Source organism: Lagopus muta, chromosome W, assembly GCF_023343835.1.
Source record: "Lagopus muta isolate bLagMut1 chromosome W, bLagMut1 primary, whole genome shotgun sequence".
NCBI classification, from domain to species: Eukaryota; Metazoa; Chordata; class Aves; order Galliformes; family Phasianidae; genus Lagopus; species Lagopus muta.
In genome coordinates this window covers 6,096,543-6,112,925 of record NC_064471.1, presented here as the reverse complement: position 1 = coordinate 6,112,925, position 16,383 = coordinate 6,096,543, and the positions used below count along the sequence as shown (strand labels likewise).

General features: G+C 40.3%; 1 protein-coding gene and 2 long non-coding RNA genes across 9 annotated transcripts in view; 2 read left to right on the top strand and 1 right to left on the bottom strand.

The window, feature by feature from the left end:
• Positions 1 to 7,395, bottom strand: part of LOC125686410 (kinesin-like protein KIF18A) — a 99,271-nt gene extending 91,876 nt beyond the window's left edge. For 2 of the 4 annotated variants that reach the window (XM_048930366.1, XM_048930360.1), the window contains exons 1-5: positions 6,948 to 7,160; positions 5,914 to 6,294; positions 5,102 to 5,259; positions 4,242 to 4,346; positions 2,975 to 3,085 (exon numbers count right to left, since the gene is read on the bottom strand). In XM_048930366.1, coding sequence (XP_048786323.1) covers positions 2,975 to 3,085; positions 4,242 to 4,346; positions 5,102 to 5,259; positions 5,914 to 6,241 — 702 coding nt within the window. In that variant the 5' untranslated portion in view covers positions 6,242 to 6,294; positions 6,948 to 7,160. The other 2 variants (XM_048930365.1, XM_048930363.1) reach the window with 2 other exon arrangements.
• The window catches only part of LOC125686454 (uncharacterized), a 67,676-nt gene extending 51,471 nt beyond the window's left edge, over positions 1 to 16,205 (top strand). The window contains exons 1-2 of one of the 4 annotated variants that reach the window (XR_007373794.1): positions 8,830 to 10,612; positions 13,794 to 16,205. This is a non-coding gene — a long non-coding RNA (uncharacterized LOC125686454). Of the gene's footprint in view, positions 1 to 8,829; positions 10,613 to 13,361 lie in introns of those variants that run through there. The other 3 variants (XR_007373796.1, XR_007373795.1, XR_007373797.1) reach the window with 3 other exon arrangements.
• LOC125686458 (uncharacterized) overlaps positions 1 to 16,383 on the top strand; it is a 78,404-nt gene that overhangs the window by 52,834 nt on the left and 9,187 nt on the right. The gene's annotated exons all lie outside the window — the stretch shown is intronic.

Here is a 16,383-nt window from a genome sequence, read left to right as displayed (position 1 = left end):
GAATTTACTTAGCTTAAAGCAATACTCATTAGTTTAAACTTGAAACTTTCAGTTATGTTGTATCAATGTAGCTCCTGACAGCATTATCCCATTTAAGTGTCACGTGCAGAATGTAGTATTAAGATTAAACAACTTATTTTTATTATTTCCCACACACACATTTGTATAAATGACATATTCCCCCTCACAACCTCAAGCATCAAGTCACTTCTGTGGAAAAAGGCCATTCATTGTTAAATGAACAACTAATCCAATGCTGCAATGCCTTATGTCTTCCTATGAAAACCGACAATAGTAGATATTTACTTAAATCACACCGTTGAGATACACAATTATCTAACAAAACAAAGAATGACTTCCAGCAGTAAGGTAAAAGCTTTCCTAGTTAGCAATTGAGTGTCTTTATTGATAGCTAGTAAAATTTCAGGATTATCTCACTATAGAGAAGAAGCGTATTAGGAACACTACCAAGCATGCGCGCGCACACACACACAGTCTTGCTACCTACAGTAACCTGTTGACACCACCCTTGAATAGAATCAAACTGTTCTTGTGAAAGAATTGTGCCTCTGATTACACTGCTGAACATGCTTGTAGAGCCATGACATGGCAATGTCAAGTCTCCATATTGAGATGCTTCACTTTGTGAGGAAGTCAGACTATCCAGACATTTAACCAGGAATATTAAGTTCTGTCAAGCATTCCATCTAGCTGACTGCAGTGGCTTATGGGGACTAAGACACAACCAGAGCATTTTATGCTATCATGGCTGCTCTGCCCGCCACCACCAGCACCAGGACACCAGGAAAAAACAAACAGAGGATGAACCCACATAGATTAGTTAAAAAATAAATCTGTCCCTTTTCTCGAGTTCAGAGAAATACTATACTAGTTTTAGAAGTCATAAGAAAGCTATTAGCAATAACCATCTTGCAAATGGATTTGGAGAAAAACCATACACGTGAGCTGCATAAGCTTACACTACCTCTTATTTCTTTCAAGTCAAATGCTTTCTTTAGAAGTATTTTGTAAACTATCTTTTCAGTGTTACTTGCGCTCTTCGATGCACCATACCATTTTAGAGTATATTCATATACATTCAAAATGAAAGATACTTGTAGGTACCCGAATGGTACCTACCTTGCTTTTTATGCATACATCCACAGAAATGGAATTTTTTGTTCCTACAACATGTAGATTCAATAGGATCTTTCAATTCATCATGTTTTTACTTTATTGCCAATAATTAACAACCCATTCACCTTCAAGCACTTCTGTTCCAACCTGTTCTCTAAGGAGAGTTACTCTGCAACAACGCATTTAAAGAAAGATCAAGTCTCCACACAGGATGTTTCTTCTGGTCATACATTCCAACAAAATTACAGTACAGTACAAACATACTCATTCTGTCAATACAGTTTATTTCATTGGGTACTTAAGCAATTTTTGCTAATGAGTAAATATACCTACACTGAGATCAATTTGCCAGAGTAAACAAAGAATGCAGGCTGGAGAAGATGAACACTCCAGCATCTCTAGTCACTTAATTGCTTGCCTTCCTGTTAAAAATACCACTAGACTGCAACAGCTACCTAATTTACTTAATTGCTTGCCATTTTTAGAAATGAACTGAGATGAATGCAAAGCCTGTCTGATGAAACAAATCTGAACTCTTTGCTGTCAAATAAAAGTGAGGATAAGACACTCCAGCCCCAAGTAAACAAGGAAATCAGCTGTTTGTGCTCTGACCTCAGTCTGTGGCAGTGCGCTTTGTGCCTTATTAAAGCTGCACACATGGGTGACCATGCAGCAATCAAGCCACCCAATTCAGTACGAATTCATTGCTTTGAACTGATGACCATAGGCACATAATCTGAGGAAATGAGAAAGGACAATTTGAAACAGAAGCCTAAGCTAGAGGAAAACCAACACTTTTAGTGAGGGAATTTTACTGTTAGGTACTTCAGAAATACGTAAATACGTCAACCATTTATTGTTATTTATTGTCAATAATAATGACTGAAATTTAGATCTGGAGTACTTATTTTACAGCTATTGGTATTTGCATCATCTAAATGATAATGTCAACTTCTGCCTATCATTATTAAGCATGGCCTCAGTTTGCAGGTACAGTTAACAACTGTCTAACAGTTAAATAATAATAGAGCTGTAATGCCAGGACAAGAGCTCAAGTTGCTTTGTAATATTTTTCAACCCAGAAGAGCAACATGTACATAATAGAAGATAATGTGATTTGCCATAGGCAGCAGCCAATGTATCAAGAAGCTTTAGCTAACAGGACCCATTTTTAAATAATTTTTTTTGGTACCAGTTTGTATTGCAGTTGGAAGGACACTGTAATAGTGTGCAAGCAGCAGTAATCTTTGGAGAACTCTTAAATACTAGCACATTTGTACAGTGTCTGTAAAAACCTTACCTACAGAAACTAGAAACATGCATTTCATTTTCATGGTTCAAGCATGTATCTGCTTAAATCCTAGTTTGTGTTAAAACAGGCCACACGCTCAAATACAAAGAAAACCTGAATCAATGCAAAACCAAATAACAGAAAAGTAGCATTCGAAACGTTCACTTCATAGAAAGAATAATGACATTCTGTAAAATATTTTTCATACAAGAATGCTGAGCAACATTAGAGAAGCATAAAAGCAGAAAGCACTCAAAGGCCTTCCAAAGTGTAAATCTACAATATCGAAGCATATCCTTAATTCAAAACCACGGTTTTAGAGAAAAGATATTTCTAAAGACTGCAGTTGGGATTAGAAAGCTTTTCCTCGTGTTTGCTTCCAACTCTATTCAGTATGAACAGTGAACTGGAAGACTTTTAGCTCTGAGCACTAAAATTAAGGTCTGAGACATATAGACGTACATTTAAAAGCTTCCATTGTATTCAAATTTAGGCAACAAGTAAAACTTATAGAAATACTGGTGTACATCTGCTGTATCATCTTACCTGGAAGACTGCATGGGAACGAGAAGAGGAGGCATTCACATCTGTGGGATGTTGTGTTCTGTTTTTATTCCCATAATCCAACATTTGAAGGATTTCCTCTGCTGATTTTGGCTTTAAAAAATAGAGCACAGGGTAAGTACTTTTTTTCACCCCTCTTTCTCATTAGCTGTATAAGACTTGAAAGATTTTACAGCGATTCTTATCTATATATCTATATAATCTATATAATCTATCTATCTATATATATATAGATATTAAAATGGTTAAAAAAAAAAAAAAAAAAAAAAAAAAAAAAAATCAACAATCACCTTAAAGGAAAACCAAGGTACCTGAAAATAGAGTTAATAGTAATTGCTGTTTTGGAATTGAGGCCCTTCAAACACTTTCAGCTGAAAACGTTAAAGCATGAAAAGTACTTAAGAGCTTCAGAAACTGAAAACACTTCTGAAAGCCAAAACCAAAACAAAACCTAACAAAAACCCTTAAATCTGCAAGTGCTATCCATAGTTAGAAATCCTAAGAACGCCTTAATCTTTGTTGTATTAATGCTTCAAACATGAATATAGTACTGTTTTCAGGCAAAACTCAAGCATAGGAAGAGCAGGCCTTTAAAGGATGAGCCAAACCAACCCAATTCCTGCCTTCATTGTTTGTTGCACATCGAAGTTGGAAGCTACATAGCATTTAACAGGCTCCAAAATTTTGCAGGAAGAAAAAAGTTAGGTCCATGACATTAATTATCAGATTGGGAAATGAGGTTGCATTAACAACTTTGAAGTTGCTGTGCTTGTCTGGAAACAGCACTTTTTTTTAGTGTCTTCATTAAAAAGAAAAAAAAATAAAAAAAAAAAAAAATCAAACAAACAGAAAAACTCAAGTTCTAGGCACAAGATTTGCAGAAGTGTTGAACACTCATGCATAACATTGAAAACAGTGACGTCCTTTAAGAAATACTAAGATTATTTCTCAAAACAACAAGCTTTCCACAACCTGAAGGTAAGCATCGAACCAGCAGTGTCTGCTGGGTAACAAAGACAAATGTTTATCAATTTCTATTTAACAACACCAGTAGCTTTTTCAGAACGTGCATTAATTATTTAGTAGGCTTGCAGGTTATTACGTTACTCCTGATGATTGCAAAAAACAAAACAAACAAAACAAAACCCACAAGAATTACTAAGTCACAAGCAACTTCACTGTGCAATCACAAGCAAATTTGACCTCAAATAATGTGGAGCCTCCTGAGTTTGAGCACCTATTTACATACCTGATGTAATGTTAGCCCTTGAACCACCACCCCTTTCTGAGCATCTTCCCGAACAGCCAGCGGTCCTGAGTTGACCAGAAGATCACGGATCTGTTCATTGTACACCTTTGAGAAGGAATTTAAAATCTCTTTAGAAAAGTTACCCTGTCGTACTTGACAGGATTGGATTTGAATGGCAACATCATTCTTCATTACTATTTTAAGACAAAGTGACATTCTGTGATTTACTATTCCACTTGACTTAACGGGGGCTAGAATGTAACAGTCATTATACTACTGCTGCTTTGCAGCAATGCAAAGATAGGTACTAGCAAGAACAGACAAGCAATGCCAAAAAGATAAAGAGAAGAGAAGCCGGCAGCAAAGACCAAAATAATTTTTTGTAGTGAGCTAAACAGTACCATAGCAGTCCTCACAGAAGCATTTCTTTAACTTGAGACACAGTAAAACCAAACTGAATATTACTGGAATTAACCATCTTTTAGTTGTGCAATTTCAGTATTAACAGGAAATTACTGCTGACATCCCTGACAAAGTATCTTCCTGTACCCATTAACAGATAGAAGGAACTTAACTAAGGAGCAAGGAACTTAACTAATTTGGAGGACAGGTATTACTAGAATGAGAAATGAATGTGTTAGAAGAGATTGGCCTTTTTTGGAAGATACAAGACAGTAACAGATATCTATTAGTAACATCAAATTTGAGCACTATTCAGTTACAGTCCCATCAAGGATACATTTCTAAAGCCCCAGAATAGTTCATAATGAGTATGATGACAGAGGAAATAAAAAGTTTAACTTGACTTATAAAATTATGCCTTCTTAAAAGCAGCATACTAAATCCAGGAGCTAACTTACCTCTAAATAAGACACAGCAACATTGCATATTTTTTCTTCTTTTATTTGATCCATGCAATTATAAAGTGCCATCATGGTTAAATACATCACTCCAGGATCTTCAGGGGAGCCTAACATTGTATGAGTCTTTCCAGCTCCTGTTGCACCATATGCTAGCACTACATTAAGAGGAAAAAAAAACAGAAAACATACACTTGGTATCAGTAGGCCAAACAAGAACAAACTTCAAATGGACATTCACATCCCCCATCATATGATACCACTGTTTTCACAAACTATTTAACTTTCTCACCTATTATTCTCTTTCTACAACAGAAATCAGAAAGCTATCTCAAGAGTCACATATTTTCAAGTTTTTAATTCCAAGTTAATTCACAAGCAGTTGAAGTAAAAGATATTTCTTTACTCTCCTAACCCTGGACTATCAACTCATTGCAGATACATAAGGCATTACCTCAGTGGTATATTTGACAGTTAAAAACAAACTTTTGAAAGCTTAAGTTGACAAAATAGATTAATACACTCAATGAAACTACCTCTGGCTGAATAACTCTTCCTTGAATACTCTTCATAAGCACATGTATTTCAGATCAAATTCTGAAGCTTGTTACAACCCTATCACAAAGTCTTCTTCAACACATAACGTCTAGTTATGTAAGCTAGTCTACCTTCCACATACAACAAGATGGTCATAACTATAAATTACAAGTAGTTATTCAAACATAGATCCCTAAGGCCTCTGCAGCATTCAGATACAAGTGTAGATCCTCCAAAGAATTTAGTGAATGAAAAGAGGCACATAGCAAAGATACCTGTGCAATTATATCCATTTAAGAAGCCATCAAGTACACCTTTGGTTGTATGCTCAAAAACTTCCAACTGGGTTGAATTTTCAGCAAAAACAGCATCAAAAACAAATTTAAGGTCTTTCTTTGTTCTTTTATTAATATCCCTGTGGGTCAGTTTCTTTCCATGAAAAAAGCTAAATTCTTCTTCCTTTGGATCAAACACCAATATATGCTGGTCAACAACATGAACAACTTTAGCAAAGTTGCCATCTTTTTCCTTTTGAGTTTCTGGACGGACGCGGACAACCACTTTCACGTGGCTACAGACATCATCTTCTTTAGCAGCAGACATGCTCTCTCTTCTCTGCTTCCAGGGCTCCTTCAGACCAAGCAGCTGAATCTTCCCTGCAATCAACAATAGAAGCAAAAGGCCTTAAACTTGAAACATAATTTCCTCATTAGAATCATCACAGAACGGCCCGGGTTGGAAGGGACCTCAAGGATCATGAATCTCCCACCCCCTGCCACACGCAGGGCCACCAACCTCCACATTTCATAGCAGACCAGGCTGCCCAGGACCCCATCCAGCACAGTCCTGAATACTGCCAGGAATGGATGGGGCATCCATAGCCTCTCTAGGCAGCTGTTCCAATACCTCACCATTCTCATAGTAATGAATTTCCCCCTGACACCCAACCTAAATCTTCCCTCCCTCAACTTCAAACCATTTCCCCTTGTCCTGAAGTTATCAGCCCCTTCAAAGAGTTGAGTCCCCTCCTGTTTGTAGGCTTCCTTTAAATACTGAAAGGCTGCAATGAGGTCACCCCACAGCCATCAGTTTGCAGTTTAAGTCAAACTACACACCTGTGCTAGCCCTGCCCTACACTCAGTCAGCTGTAGGAACCATCACAAAGCTCTGAGAAGCACTGTTAACTGGCCTGAAAACACGACTTAACAGTACACAGCTAAGCAGGCCTGCCTTGGGAAAGCCAAAGTCTGATTCCTCCGACTACAGCTACCGTTCCACCTGCAGCTCTCCTTTACTTCAGAGTACTCACACAGCAGCAGGCAGCTCTCTCGTCCTGCAGGAGGGTTCAGGGGCCTTTTGATTATAGGCCCCACAACGCTCAGATACTAACGAAGGACCGCCCTTCCAGGCCTCGCTCTTCACCTCAGAAAGAAAAAAGATATCCCAGGGCCGACAACATACACAGATCGCGGACAAAACCGCACGGTAAGCCCCCGAGCCCCGCCCGCCATGCCGCTGGGGCGGCCACTCACCTCAGCGCCGCAGCCGAGCCAACCACCGCCCAGCCCGGCCGCCGAATTCAAACGCCAGCGGCCGCCCCCCCTTCGCCTCCTCATTGGCCGCCGCCGCCGTGACGTCGTCAAAGCGACGGCGCGAGCGGGTAAGCGCGTGGCGAGGGTGGTTTCTGTAGCTCTGCGTGCTGTGCGGGGCTGGTGGGCGGGAGCTGCGTGAGGGGAGAGCCGCGGACCTCTAGGCCTGCTCGATATAAGATCCTTCTTCGGTTTTCTCTAGGCTCAACAGCCCCAGCTCTTTCCACGTAAGAGCGATGCCGCAGGCCCTTAATCGTTTTTGTAGCCTTCTGCTGTATCCTGCGACTGAAAGCACACAAAAAGTTTCCTCAGTTCATAGATGAGTGATTGTGAGCCGTGCTCTGGGTAAGGAAGATGCTTCCCGGGGTCGTAGAGCAAGGCAGTGTGAGTTAGATTATCACTGATCTTCTCCCCACCCCTGTGTTAGCTTCTATAGAGGTGTTGGGGTTTGTTGCGGAATCGCAGAATTGTAGGAGTTGGCAGGGGACCTCCAGGAATCATCAAGTCCAACCCCCCAAAGGACTTGCAAAAGGACTTGAGGTCCTCTGTTGAAGGTTAGAAGATGATACATGCTTACAAATGCGATGCAATAAAAGTAGGATAGCCTTTATTCAAAGGGCCTTTGGCTAAAGTATGCATTCTTTTTGTGTGGCAAGAGAGAGTGTGAAATATGACACAGCAACAGGTGTGAGCTCATAAAAATGCAAATAACATCTTACTTATGTTAACCTTCAGCTTTCTTCAGCTTTTTTTTTTTTTAATCTGCTTTGAATTATTCTGTTGTAATTTTAACGCACATGTAGGTTGTAACACTAATCATAACCGTGTTAAAAACCCAGTGGCACAATTTGTCTTTTCCCATTTCAGCTAGAAATACAGGAAACTTGGCAACCCAAGTGCTGCCGTTCAGAGCAAGTGCCTCATTGTGCGTGGCAGGACGTAGGAGAACAAAATGAAAGCTGAGCTACTGTTCTGGTTGTGCTCAACCAGAGCAATTTAATAGGGGCTTCTCTCAAGATGTTTGAACATTGATAGAGTCCTAGTGATGTAAAGGAAATGAAGGTATTGCTTGTGAAAATAAAGCTCTATTTACTTAGATGTGATTGATTGTTAGATGGCCTTCAAATTGCTGAAAAGAAGCTAAATTATCAGAGCGTTTTTGCTGAGATGGCATTTCTGTAAAGCCTCCTATCTTGTGAAATGTACTTACAGCATTTGCGCTTTGTGTGTGTGTATGTTTTGTTTTTTTTTTAACACTTAATGTTTTAAATAGTTATCAAAGTAATTCCCAACATCTGTTTTTTCTAGGATGATCAACTCCAAAATGCTATATCAGAGTCTGTGCCAAGTTAACAAGTGTCTGCTTCTGTGCAACTTAAAGCTGAATCCAGACAAGTTAGCTGTTTTGGCCAGAAGGATCTACTCTTCAGTAAAACAGCTTTCTGAATATGATTTAACGGAGCAAACTACACAGGAAAGTGAAACTAAAGAGTTGCTTCACAGTACAGAAAACAAAACCTTTGGAAGATTGCACATACCAGTGATGGTGGAGGAGGTCATTAATTTTTTATCCCCTCAGTCAGGCCAGGTGAGTTAAGTAATTGGTTGACACCTATGATTTACTATCTATCCAGCAGAAAAGTTTGTGCAGTGTGGTGATAACTCTCCTTTAGAGAAATAAGGGCTGTTCTTTGAGACTATTCCACCTTTTAAAACTTCTAAATTATTTTGCCATCCAAATTAAGGTTTTATATTTAAGATAGTAGAAATCTCCTATCTATGTGTCTGACCTTAACAAATCCTGAGTAATCTGTTGGTTAAAACTGTAGCATTGAAGCAATCTCTTGCTTTTGTGCTTGTTTTTCTAGACTGCTCTTGTGCATTTGTAGGGTGTTAAGTAGTGTTAATTACTAACAGTAGCAGGGAGTTATGTGTGGTTATGTCATCAATTTGTGAAGAGCTCTCTTTGTTTTGTGTAAGAGCTAGTAGGGTAAAAAATCATTGTAGAATCAACTGTGTTAGAAAAAAATCTTCATGATCATCAAATCCAGCTGTTAGCCTGACCTACTGAGTCCAATCACTGAACTGTGCCCCTTAGTGTCATGTCCGTGTGTGCCAAATACACTGGCTGGGGATTCTACCATGTGTCTGGGCAGCCTGTTCCAGTGCTTGACCGACATCTAAAGAAATTGTTTTTTATATTCAGTCAAAACCTCCTCGTTGTCATTGTCACTGTTTCAGTGGTTTTGAGGTCCGGTGTTTCCTTAGGATGTGCTTATACTGCATGGAGTGGTGTGGAGGTGCTGTAGTTACAAATGGCAACATGTAGAAACGGTTTTGTATCAATGGCGGACAAGTATTGCAAAGCTGCCTGGTTTGGCCAAGGTACTGTGAAAAGATTCCTTCTGGTAATCTGGATTTGCTCACATCTGTCTATGCTGTAGCATTGGTATGTCTGCACTACATGTGTTATATGCAGTTTAGGTATACTGTTTCACGCTCTCTTTACAAAACTTAAGTGGTAAAATTGTTTGCATCTGGGAGATCTTACATATGATATTAAGTTGAAGGAATTTCATATGCAGTGGTTAAGTGGTTTTCACCTGTCAGATGCTTTTGTCTGCAAACTGAGTGCTTTTTATGTTAGCTTCATACAGGCTTACTATATTTGTCGATCAATGATAAGTTTTAACTAAAACAATGAAATTGTATATGAAGTACTATGTTCAAGATGTGCAGCTACTTATATATACTTGAAATGCTGTCAACTGACAGTGCAAAGGGATGTGGCAAGTTTGAGATGGATTTGGAGGATCAAAGTGATGTAGTCTAGTTTTATTGCGTTGCCTTGTAAGAACTTCCTTAGTTTGGAAGTCACCGTATATTTTAAATTTCTTGAAAGCCAGTGAGAATCAGAGTAGCCGTAATTATTGTAGCACACTTTTTTTGTTGAAAATACCCAAATGATGAATTACATGCCGAACTTAAAGTTCAGGTTTCATTCGCATTTCAGAACTATCATGACATTTGCGCACAGGAGGTGAATATATAAATTGTGAGACTGTATGTAAAGGGTTTTTTTCAGTTGTGTAAGTTTCTACTTAATTAAGAATTCGGGCTGATGTGGGGGACTGTTTATTAAACTTTGGTCATTGATACATATATGGGAACTGCTGAATCACGGCCTGAACCTCTGATTGATCACCTGATGGAGCAATGAGTCAGCCACAGGAGCACAGGGGAAGGCAATTCAGCTGTGCTGCTGGAAGGGGTGGAGCCTGGCTGCACCTCTCCTAAACCCCATTTAAGAGCTGGCTACAAGTGGGGAAGGATCTCTTTCTGGAGATCCCTCCTTTTGGAGTTGTCTAGCAAGCCCCGGATAAGGGTAAGTCTTCTATCATTTTTTGGTGTAGTAATCTGTTTAGCCGAACTCTCTGGTATGTTTCTTAGCTATAACGCCTGTATATTCTTTGATTATGCAACATGTAAAACCTTTTTGGCCAGAACTTGCGAAAGGATCTATTCTTGATTCTAAACTGTGGGAAGTAACTTTGGTCTCTGAAGGCTTTTTAAGGATTCAAATACTTATGATTGTAAAGCAGCGTGTTAGTGGAGGGGGATTTTTCTTCAGATCCATGTGTCTTGTAGAGATTCCTGTACTAGTGGTGAACCATTAATGTCAGACATAAGAGTGAGCATCATCTTGAGCAGAAGCATTTACAGGGTGTATAAACTATAGTAAATCATGCATTTACAGCACTTTATGAAGACTGAAGTTTTGAAAGTAAGCGTGTTGAAAGATGTGGTGTGTTAACCAAGTTTTGTTAGAGAAAGCATCATTGGTGAAATTTTAAACTACAATTGAGACTGCTCTTCTTTGCGTGTTACAGTTGGTGTTGAAATGGCTGTTTGTTTCTTTTGAAATTGTTTTTGAGAACAGGAAGCATAAATTCTTGTTTTTTCTACCTTCTCTCCTGTGTACGCAAAGGTTTCCTTTACTCGTTTTTAATGCAGTTATGTTCCCCGTTATTAAATAAAATAACGAGGGGGGGGCCTTTATCTCTTCTGGTGTCCCAAGACAATGAATTGCCAGTATATAGAAAATCCAGTTAGAAAGATAACTTTCTAGTGAATGAGGTTGCTAAGAACATAAATGTTACTTCCAGAGTGAGTCACAGCTGAGAGCAAGGTGTTAGTGCCCTCCCACTGAATATTTGATTGACATCTCTGGAATCTGTCAGGGTTATAAGCAATAACAGTTCTGCTCATCTTCGAGTCTCCTCTTATTATTTCTAGAACCTATTTCTACAAAGTCCCATTGGTAGTCCTTTCTTGAAAACACATTGTACAAATTAGCTTTTACTGATCTCCTTTTTTTCCTCAATGAAAAGTCTGTTGCAATAAATCCACATGCAAGTAATTTCCCCCTTTAAGTCTACTGCATTGACTCTCCAACAGCTCCCTGTCTTTCTTGTACTGGGGGCTCCAGGCCTGGACACAGTACTCCAGATGGCGCCTCACAAGAGCAGAGTAGAGGGGAACAATCACCTCCTGTCCCTGCTGGCCACCCCTCTTCTGATAGAGCCCAGGATACCATTTGCTTTCCAAGCTGTGAGAGCACCCTACTGGCTCATGTTATGTTTTTCATCCATCAGGACCCCCAGGTCCTTCTCTCTTTCCTTCTTTCTTTCTTCTCTTGAGTTTCAAAAACAGTGAAAGAACCAAGCCATACCTTTTCAAAACGAATGTCTTCAGGCATCCCCAAGTATATTTTTCCTTATTTTCACTCTACTTTTTCTTTTTTTTCCCCCTTTGCATCAGTCACTTGTCTTTTTGCTGGTCTCTTTTGTGTTATATAGTGATAAAAAAGAAAATATAACTTCACTGGCATTAAGATCTATGAAACTTTGAAATTTAATTGTTTTCATGAGGATTTTCTAACACGGGTTCTTACAAGGTGCAGGCCTCTAGGAAACTATTTTAATAGTGCTCCAGCACAAACAGAAGGTATTGATGTATACTATTTGCATTAAATATGGTTGCCTAGCGTGGACAGGATTGTAGATAAAGTAATTTCTAGGAGTAGTATTTGATTTATAGCCATTCTGGAAGTTTTTCCTTTTAAATGTCTATAAATAAGTGATCAAGATGGTGGTGAAGATGAATGAATGAGACTATTTATTCCCTTCTTCTTGTAAGAATTGCATTTTCATTCATGTCAAATGAAAGATTCATTTTCAGCAGAAAGAGTATGAGTATGGCCTTCCAAAGTAACAGAAGGAAACATAAGTTACTGCTGACAATCTCACATTGATCTTTTGTGACTTGCTTGAGTCATTGGTTTGAAGACAGTCTTTTACCTCCTGAAGGTCTGTTGCCACTGTTGGGTGTTGTTGATTCAGAGCATAAATGTTCCCTTCTTATTGGGTGGAGCTGGTTAGTCAAGGTGATAATCACATGAAGCTGAGATGAACTGCTGGTGTTCCAAAGCATAGTCTGTTGTTGTGAAGATATTGTCTTAGTTTCCTTATATCTTTGTCCATATGTCAGTATTCCTTTACTTTTTCTGCCTTATAGTGAATGTAAGCTTTTAAGGATAAAAATAGCCTTCCTCTCTATGGTGCCCTGCAGCATGGACTTCTGTTTTGTGAGAAGGGTTTCCAAGTATCATAGCATATAAATAGTTATGTGGCTATGTTGGTGGCCAGTGTGCTTGCCATAGTGCTTCCAAAGCTATCTGCAAATGATTGGACTGGTACAATACATTTACGGTAAAGGCTCTCAAAATTGAAGTGTTTTACATTGTCTTCAAGATAAATAGGAATTTGAAAAAGCACCTGAAAAGATGTATTTTGAGTTCTCAGGTTGTGTGAGGCATTTTGTAGGGTGCAGCCAAAATACCAACCTCGGCACAGAATATTAATTACATAACAAGACAAATATTGAAACTGTAGAATCATAGAATATCCCGAGGTGGGAGGAACTCACAAGGATGATCAAGTCCAACCTCTGACTCCACAAGGGACCACTCCAATGCAAATGGTTGTTCAGCTGCAGCAGCTTGGGGCTATGCCCACTGCCCTTTAGTGCAGAACCTTTCCATGACCCTCCCCTGATACAACTCTGTTCCCTAGGGTCCTGTAGCTGCTACCAGAGAGCAGAGCTCAGCACTGCTTTCTGCTCCCTGTGAGGAGCTGCAGCTGCCTTGAGGGCTCCTCACAGCCTACTTTGCTCTGGGAGCAACAAACTTGGAGCTCTCAGACATTCCTCCAGTGTCTTGCCCTCAAGACCCTTCACAGTCCTTATAGCCCTCTGGAACTGGAGCGTTAACTCTTGAACTCTCAGGCCATGGCCTCTCCTACCCAACTCAGCCCTGTTTTGGCTGTCATGGAACACTTGTTGGGTCTCATCACCGTCTCCTTACGATATCACAAGTCACATCCCTGCCAACCACTATAAATACAGAGGTGCTGACAACAGAACACCAGTTGCTGACTGACTTTTGTCTGGGAAGCACATGCTTGAGACCAGGAGCTTTTTACCTAGATCCTTCCCCCCCATTCTAGGAATTTTTGTGGAGGAGGATGGATTCTTCTCCACCGAAGAAGCTCCAGCTTCTAGAGAGCAGCAGCAAGCTCAAGCCAATGCATGTAGACCCACTGGAGGGCAATGTTGAGCCCATGGAGGTGTACCTACCTCCACAGGGTGAACAGATGAAAGTAGATCTATCGCTATCAGGCCTGGGCAAGCACATCATGCTTGCCCAGAAACATCTCTATATCCATTGGTGGTGCAGCAGGAGCTCTCTATTTCTATCTTGGTGTTGAAGAGTCGCCGAAGAGCTTCTGCTCTCTAGAGTCCTTTTTTTTCCTCTGTCCCCCGTCCTCATCCTTCCTTGAGACCTCTCACCTCTTCTTTCCCAAGCTCTGAGGAAAAGAGAAGGACTGAGACTGGTGTCCTCTAAGCTTCTGCACAGAGAAAACAGGAGTCCAGTGGATGGCCCCCAGCTCTCTGTGGCCTCCATGCAAGTCCCAAGGATGAGGGCAGGACTGAGACTGGTGTTGTTATGCTTCTGTACCACGACAATGGGAGGCATCCAGTGGATGGCCCTGAGCTCCCTGCAGCCTCTAGGTGAGCCCTCAAGAAGAGGCTGGGACTGGGATGGGGTCCTCTGAGTTGCTGTGTAAAGACAACATGTGGAGTCTAGCCCTGAGTCCCTGCAGCCTGTAGGCAGTCTTGAAGAAGAAAGCAGGACTGGATCTGGTGTCCTCAAAACTGCTGTGCTGGGACAAGAGGAGTCCAGTAGATGGCCCTGAGATCCTTGATGCAAGTGCTAAAGAGGAAGGCGCGACTGGGACCGGCATCCTCTGAGTTGCTGTGTTGGCACAATAGGAATAGTCCAGCAGGCAGCCCCAAGCTCTCAGTGGACTCTAGGAAAGCCCTGAGGAAGAGAGCAGGACTGGTAATAGCATCTTCTAAGCTGCTGTGTCAGGTCCAGGAGGAATCAATTAGGCAGCCCCAAGCTCCCTGTGGCCTTCAGGCAGCATCAGAGAAGGTACAGAGGCAGCTTTCTGTTGGAGAAGCAGCAGACTTTGATTTGGACAGGAAGAAGGACTCAAGTTCAGCATAATTCCAGTTGCTCCATAAGGACTTCTATTTCAAAACTGGACAATGTTTAAAAGAACAATACAAAATAACAACGATAAGAAAAACTTTGTTTCTTTTTTTCTGAAACAGAGCCAGTAAGTTTACTGTTTTTGGTACTTCAGAGTCTGCCTTGAGTTTCCTGGGTTTGTTTCCCCAGAAGGAGCAACTCTGCCCCTTAGGAAGGGGCTTGGGCACATGGCAGCCTGGCAGGCTGTGGCAGGCTATAAGGCCTTTGCTCAGCACTGGGCACAGAGGGGTGAGGAGGGATGGAGGGCTGTGGAATTTTACTGAAGGGGGCTGTGTAAAATATTTGATTACAATCGCACTTGAAAAAGTAGAAAAAAAAATAAAAAAAAAATTGAAAATGCAAAAATACTTGAAAAAGTAAAAATCCTTTAAAATGTTGTTTTCGTCTAAAAACCATTTTGAAGACAGTGTATGAGAAAGAAATATGTTTTGTGAAATTGTTTCATATAATATGCACACAAGGTTCTCATACCTATTTTTATTGAGTAACAATATCTGTTTTTACAGAGGTTCCATCATGAAATGAGAGAGGGGAAAATGGAGACAGGAAAGAAAACACGACAGAAGATGATATTTGAACAGCTTGTTAATTGAGGGGGTGGACAAAATCCAGTCATGCTCTTAATTTGAAGTATCTTGCTTTGCTTCTGTCTTCTGTAGAGTAAATTTATTAACTTATTAATAGGATTTATTTGAGAGCACTGCGCATCTGTTCTGTTTTGAAGCTGCTACTCGCTATATGCTTAGACCCTTGGTAGCAAGAAATAAGTAATCATATTGGATATCCAAAATGGCAACGTATGAACAGGGCACGGTCAAGAATCCCTTAGGAGTTTAGTTTTTATGGAACTTCAACATTTTTGTGCTGTAGAGAGATAGTAATTCTAAAACTTGAAGGAGCTGGGGTGGGAAGAGTGGGCTGATGGCTACATCTGCACAGGGAAGAATATTTTGGTTATAATTCTTGGGCGTCTGCCCAGCCACCTCTTCTTCCCACCTGCAGCATTGCTCTCAGAAGGCAAATCTAAACACTGTCATCAGCAACAACAAGACAGCTCTCAGCAACTTTGTTCTGCATCTTTCTCTATTGCAGTAGGGGAAGAGAAGCTTGCATCTGCTATCTCCAAAGAGACCAGCAAGGGAGCTTGGTCTGCCTACTGAGAACAACTCTGCAGATGCACCAGATTTCATTTTATTGTAATACCAAGTCAGCTTGCTGTTATCACTCTATGGCATAACAAATGATAGTGTTTCAGGAGACTATTTAAGAGTCTGTGTTATAATAAAGCAAGCTTCAATGCTTTTGGGTGACTCAGCTTGTAATGACGCTGTATACGCTCTCCTATTCTGTTGTGACAGCATTAGTCTTTGCACCTCTTGGGGAAAACTAATAAAATTCACCAGAAAGTAATCTAAGCCCTTTAAATTTTAACTTGAGTAAGCCTGTGATCCCATAAAGGGTGATAATTAATATATGTAGCT